General features: G+C 43.3%; 1 protein-coding gene across 3 annotated transcripts in view; it reads right to left on the bottom strand.

Annotated features, from left to right (window-relative positions):
• Window positions 1-4366, bottom strand: part of LOC102721072 (probable cleavage and polyadenylation specificity factor subunit 1) — a 29321-nt gene extending 24955 nt beyond the window's left edge. For 2 of the 3 annotated variants that reach the window (XM_015836496.2, XM_015836497.2), the window contains exons 1-4: window positions 3840-4366; window positions 3592-3729; window positions 964-1117; window positions 597-729 (exon numbers count right to left, since the gene is read on the bottom strand). In XM_015836496.2, coding sequence (XP_015691982.2) covers window positions 597-729; window positions 964-1117; window positions 3592-3729; window positions 3840-4189 — 775 coding nt within the window. In that variant the 5' untranslated portion in view covers window positions 4190-4366. The remainder of the gene's footprint in view (window positions 1-596; window positions 730-963; window positions 1118-3591; window positions 3730-3839) is intronic. The other variant, XM_040523705.1, reaches the window with a different exon arrangement.
• Between the last annotated feature and the right edge of the window lie 1634 nt (window positions 4367-6000).

Genomic DNA, 6000 nt, shown 5'->3' on the forward strand with positions numbered 1-6000 from the left:
TGAAATGACATTGTTAGGAAGCTCCAGGCTTCTTATGGATGTCAACCAAGTTAACATATATACCAGTGCCCAGTGGCCACAAAACATGCTTCCCTATGGACATTTTACTAAAGTTACAGCTTGTCATTGGTATTTAACAAGCTAAAGATTTAAATGATTTAATACAGAACAAAAGCTAAAGTACATGTTGCAATACATAAAAAACTGCAAAACATAATAGTCGAGCAAAAATGAAACTTCAAGCTACCTAACTCTTATTTGCTACTTACAACATACCACTAGTAAGATGCGGAACACACAATTATACAAGTGTAAGATGTGAAATGCATCAGCGATAATCATATACAATGATTAAACAAAATGATAAAAGATATACAGCATAATTTAAGAGAGGCAAATACAGAATTAGATATAAGCATCAGGTCATTAGAATCTAGTACATGAGGATAATTCGAGACAAGTTCAAAAAGGCTGATAGAAATAAGCCTTCATAATTACGCATTAAGGTTCAACATGATTATAGAAAAAGCATACAGAAAATACATATAGACTGCAAAATAGACAAATTAACATGTGTAAAACAGATTGTATCTCACCATGTACAAAAGCAAAATCCTTGACATGGTTCATATCTAAAGCTCGTAAGTCAATCAAATATGATGACTCAATGCGAACAGCCGAACCCAATGCACAGGTGGGTTCATCTTCTCCAACTAAGCTCTGGCCAACCTATCATGTATGGAAATACCACAGGGCATCGATCAAATACACAACATTGGAGGTAAGTAAAATATTTGTAACTCTACTGGTTGAAACAACTAATCTCTATCCATGGCACTAGCATTAATAAATGGATGTAGTCTTCAAGCAATTACATAATGAAAACCTGATGGTAATAAGAAATAAAACAAAAGACAGAGATAGCACAAAACAAAAACATGTGATACATCAAGGAAACATCACCTGGGCAGCTTTTAGAATAATCATCTGAAGTCCATAAACAAGCGCAGCCCCACATCTCCCAAGAGGATCAGCCTTTATAACAGGACCCCAAGGAAATGATTCCCTGCCTCTCTTCAGATGCTGCCAATCCGGGCCCTCAAAGCAATGCATTGAGCTGAAACATCAAGACTGATAATGCCATACTGGATACTGCTAGCGCATCAGCTTGTAGCAAGGAAAAGGTAGCAAAATAGTTCCACCAAAAAAGATGCAGTTTTTCAGTTTTATCTACATCAGAAAGCAGCAGAAAAGGTGAATGGCACTACTTATTTCAAATGATAGCTAATCATCCAACAACCTCTATATTATCCAAAATTTTCCAATTAGCAGGTTTTGCAGGATGGTCTCAGCCATTAATCTCGAAGATTGACCAAGCCCTTTGACTATTGAAGACCCTTGAATCATCAAAGGCCATCCGACAAGCTACCAAGAGAAGAACAACTCACCCACAAGTGATTTACCAAGAACCTCAGACTCGACTGTTGGAGGGTCCCATGAAGACATGATGGTTCCCTCTTCATTCCAGACTCACTACCTAGGGACCATCTCGCAATAGACACAGTCCACAACTCCATGTGGGACCAATCCATACACCGAATGTAAGAAAATGTCTAGTGTGCACCCAGGCCATACACCTTTATTAAGGCCAAATTTCTAATTTCCTATGTATCCTCAGACCTACAAATACAACCTGAGCAACAGTGTAAAGGGAGGCTTCCTTTGGAGCAAAAATTCTAAATATTTTGTGTTTTTTCACTCTAGTGCCACATCAAAGGCCAGGGGTCTTTGACAAGTCTCCGCACTAAATCATTCCTTACTTAACAAGTAAGCTGGTACCAAGGGGATACTCTAATCCTAATAACTAGATAAGTTACTATCAATGTACTTGTTGCTGGTGTGATTCAGAGGCCCTCCCAGCGTGCCAGTGGTAAGTTGTGATGTACATTAGTTGTGTTGTTGCCACATGTATCAGTTACAATATATTGTACAATTTTGCAAAGGGGCCTATATTCACAGCATACAGGACTCAATAATTTAACGATCTATAAGTAGTGGTGATGGTGGGTGGTAAATCTGCCACCACCACTACTGCCATGTGGGCCCTAAATGTTTGTGTCGTCTCCAAATCAATGGCAGACGAAGCAGGTAGAGCAGCCACGAAGTGGGAGGACATACATGGTTGAGCCTGCCTGTGCAATCTGCAGTTTCTGCCATGAAGCCCCATGATATGTGCTGCCCCGGAGATCTCTCCTGACTTGGGACCAGGGAGGAGAGACCGCCGAGAGTGGCAAAGATTGGGAATGCGCTGACTGGGCCTCCACCTCCAGCCTGCTCCATCCACGCGCACCGTCGTCACTAACGATGCTCAATGTTATCTGATCGTCCGATTAATCACGATTAATCGGGCTGATCGGTCCCCTGACCTCGATCAGGGCATTCTAAACGATCAGGCCGATCAGGTTTCCGATCGTCCGATTAATCGGCGATCAGGGGCGATCAATCGGCCGATCAGATGCTCCATACGATCAGAATGTTTTGGGACAGCCTGAAAAATCTTTTGTCACTTAGAATTTTAGTTGGGCCGGCCCATTATTTGTAGGGTTTCTTTCTCTCAAAGCTAAGTACCATCTAACCCTCAAATAATATCTCTATTGTTGCATATTATGGTGTACATTAAATAGTATATAGAATTATTATGTTCCGGTAAATATACCGCATTACTGTAACAATCATCCTCGATTAATCGGGCTGATCGACGATTAATCGTCCTGATCGACCTGATCGGTGCCATGGCGATCAGGTCCGATCGGCCGATCAGACAACATTGACGATGCTTGCTCGCTCGCTCAGTCCCCCGCCCACCACCCAGAAGTTTTGATTTGGTAGTATGGTCAGGAACTGGGAATCACACTTCGGTAGGCTATGGCTTTGGTATGCTCTCGTCATCAGTGCGCCATGTGCAAGAGAGCACAGGTGGATGGATCAAGAACACGAGAGGGGGAGGAGTCGAAGCGATAGCTTTCCCTTTCCTGTTATTATTTCTTCACTTTTTTTAGCCTCATCGACTTTCCAGGTGGAATCCCATCGAAAATATCAGCGCACCGTATTTTACATACAGCACATTGATAAATAAGAAAAATACAAATGACCCTTATGCCTTCCCATGAATGTGAAGCTGCCGGATGGTAGATACTTATTAGTAGTATTATGTAGACCATCCTTTTATCCCTTAACCTTCATCTTGGGAAAAACATCATTTCTTGCAAATAAGGAATAATCCCCACTGATATGAAACTTTAAAAATATTTTATTTCAACTAAAACCTGTTTTATTGGTTTTTTCATTAAATTTTAAATTTGAGCATTCATTTGATAAACAGCAGTAACAATCGTTTAGCATTATTTTCGGTAATCGGTACTTTTCTCAGGAACCAGTATATTTAACTTTATCAACTCAAATGGTGGACATGATTTGAGCACACGAATTTGCTATTTTTGTGCAAAATCAGCCTGCTAGCCTATAAATCATTTTTTCCTTTCGTCTTTGCTAGGTATAGAAAGAAGAGGAATGAGGAATCAGTGTGCATACCTAGTACGCAAGCCATGGATAGCATCATCAAACTCCAAACACGTTATTTTTGCATCCTTAAATGCAACTGCAACAGCGGCTCGCCTATTCTCCGCTCCATCCGACAACACGGTAAGGGACTCGATGTTTCCATGCAGCCTACATGCCATTCAACAAAGTACTCGCCAATAAACTAGTACCAAACCCTAGGGTTCATGAAATCCAAAAGGAATGGTAAGTTTGAAGAAGGAAGAGGCCGCCCACCACACCTGTAATGGCACACCAACTCTAGGCGCGCCTCGGAGATACCGTCCAACACGGCGCTGGACGAGGAGGACGACTGGCCGCCACCCCCTCCTTCCTCCGGCACCGCATCAGCCCTCACGGCGTACACTTCGAGCATGTTCGCAGCAGCCACGACCAGGTTGGGCGTGGGACCTAAGCGCCTTGGACGCCCCGCTGCCGCGGCAACTGAATCGATGTCGCCTTCCGGCCCGGGACCAGCCACCGCGGCGGTGGAGAAGGCAACGGCGTCGGAGGAAGAGTGGGTGATGAAGCCGGCAGCGCAGTGGTCGACGCCGGTAGGCCAGTGCATCATCTTGTAAGCCGCGTAACTCATCTTGCGGCTCCTGCCGGCTGCCGCCGCGCGCTCGCCTGCCTGCCGCCGCCCCAGGAGCCGCGACCTCACGCCCGCCGACCGCCGCCCCAAGACGTCGCGACCTCACGCGGTCACGCCCGACGGCCGCAGCCAGCTAGCCTCCGCCGCCCGTTATCCCCTGCCCCTCGCGCCCGAGAGAGAGAGAGAGTTGCTGTGAGAGAGAGAGCGCCCAAGATCTAGGGTTTTGATGATATTTTGGGCCGCTGATAGGCTTTTGGGCTAAGGAGGGAGCCCAAATGAGTGGGCTGAATCAAACTTTTGAGAAATACATATGGAAACAGTTTTTAGCATATTGCATGTCATCTAAATAGTCATAAAAAAATATGAAAAAAATTAATAAGATAGATTAATATGATTTATATCACTACACAAACATGCAAGTTTAAATTCAACTTCTACAAGTTATAGCAAAAAAACAAACAAAACTGAAACTAAGTATACGCATATTTATAATTGTTTTTGCTATTTTTCTTACAACTTGTAGAAGTTAAATTTAAACTTGCATGTTGGTGAAGTGATATAACTCATATTAAACTATCTTATTAAATTTTTTATAATTTTTTATGACTATTTAGATGACATACAACGAGTGTATATATACCCATGTGTAAAAAATTGCTTCCAACTACATATACTCTTTGCATTACTAGTCGGCCCATAAGTGGGGCATGGGCCCTAACCGCCCTACGGCAAGTTCCGCCCCTGGCGACGGGTCTATGTTTTCGAGCGGGACCTGAATTTTTTTTTTCGAGCAGGAGCACCACGGAAATCGAAAGGGGATGGGAGAAGAAGAGGAGAAGGGCAGCTTCATCCCAATGAGTCGAAGATTTGCATAAGGGAAAAGCTCTACAAAACTCACCAGGTTGGTGAAGTCGGTGGGCATGTTACTACACGCGCTAATGGGCTATGAAGTCGGTGGGCATGTTAAGACACGTTCTAATCGGCTATGCTCTAGCCCATTGAAAACATTCAGGCCTGGACCAGACTATACACGAGAAAAAAGAGTATGGCCTCATTTGACCCCAAGGTTTCTATTTTTTTAACAAATTGGTCATTTTCAAAAAACTTATTGCAAAACTAGGCCAAAAAAAAACTGCATCCAAAATTAGACCGTTAGCTCAGCCCCGATTAACCTGGCGCTAAGGTTGTACTCAATCGCCCCAACTTACCTAGCACTTAGTAGTTGCCGCCATGCGAAAAGTCTAATGAGCGACCGCTCGCGCCCCCCGCGGGCCGCGCGGCACTACTGGCCCAACATAATATACCACTGTTGCAGCCCAACATATATATACACCCCACCCACCTGGCGCCCGCCCGCGTGACCTCCCCTCCCGCGCACTGGAGCGCCGTTGTCCAGCGCACTCAGAAGTAACAGAATCCGTCTAGCGCACATACTAATGCAAGCTGTAGACGGTGAGACTGAAGTCATTCCTGCTCTCTTGCTTAAGTGGTAATCGGCAATGAGACTGAAAGTAGCTCGCGTAGGTTCGATCCTACCAAGCACATATTTTATTTCTTTTTTAAAAAAAGTACTGTGGTTTTTCATGCTTTTTTTTAACCATGCTATAGCTTTTTATACTGTTTTTTAGGGATTATTTTTCACGCTGTTTTTTACAGTATCGTACTATAATTTTTCGCGCTCATTTTTTGGTTCTTCCATATGTTTTATAAGCGAAAATTCAAATCTTCAACCTTACATTTTGAGTTTTATTGTAGCTTATTTTCTAGCCTTGTTTTTAGATCGCTAAGAACACATATATAAATTTTTTATT

This window comes from Oryza brachyantha, chromosome 4 (genome assembly GCF_000231095.2).
Source record: "Oryza brachyantha chromosome 4, ObraRS2, whole genome shotgun sequence".
In the NCBI taxonomy this organism is placed as follows: Eukaryota; Viridiplantae; Streptophyta; class Magnoliopsida; order Poales; family Poaceae; genus Oryza; species Oryza brachyantha.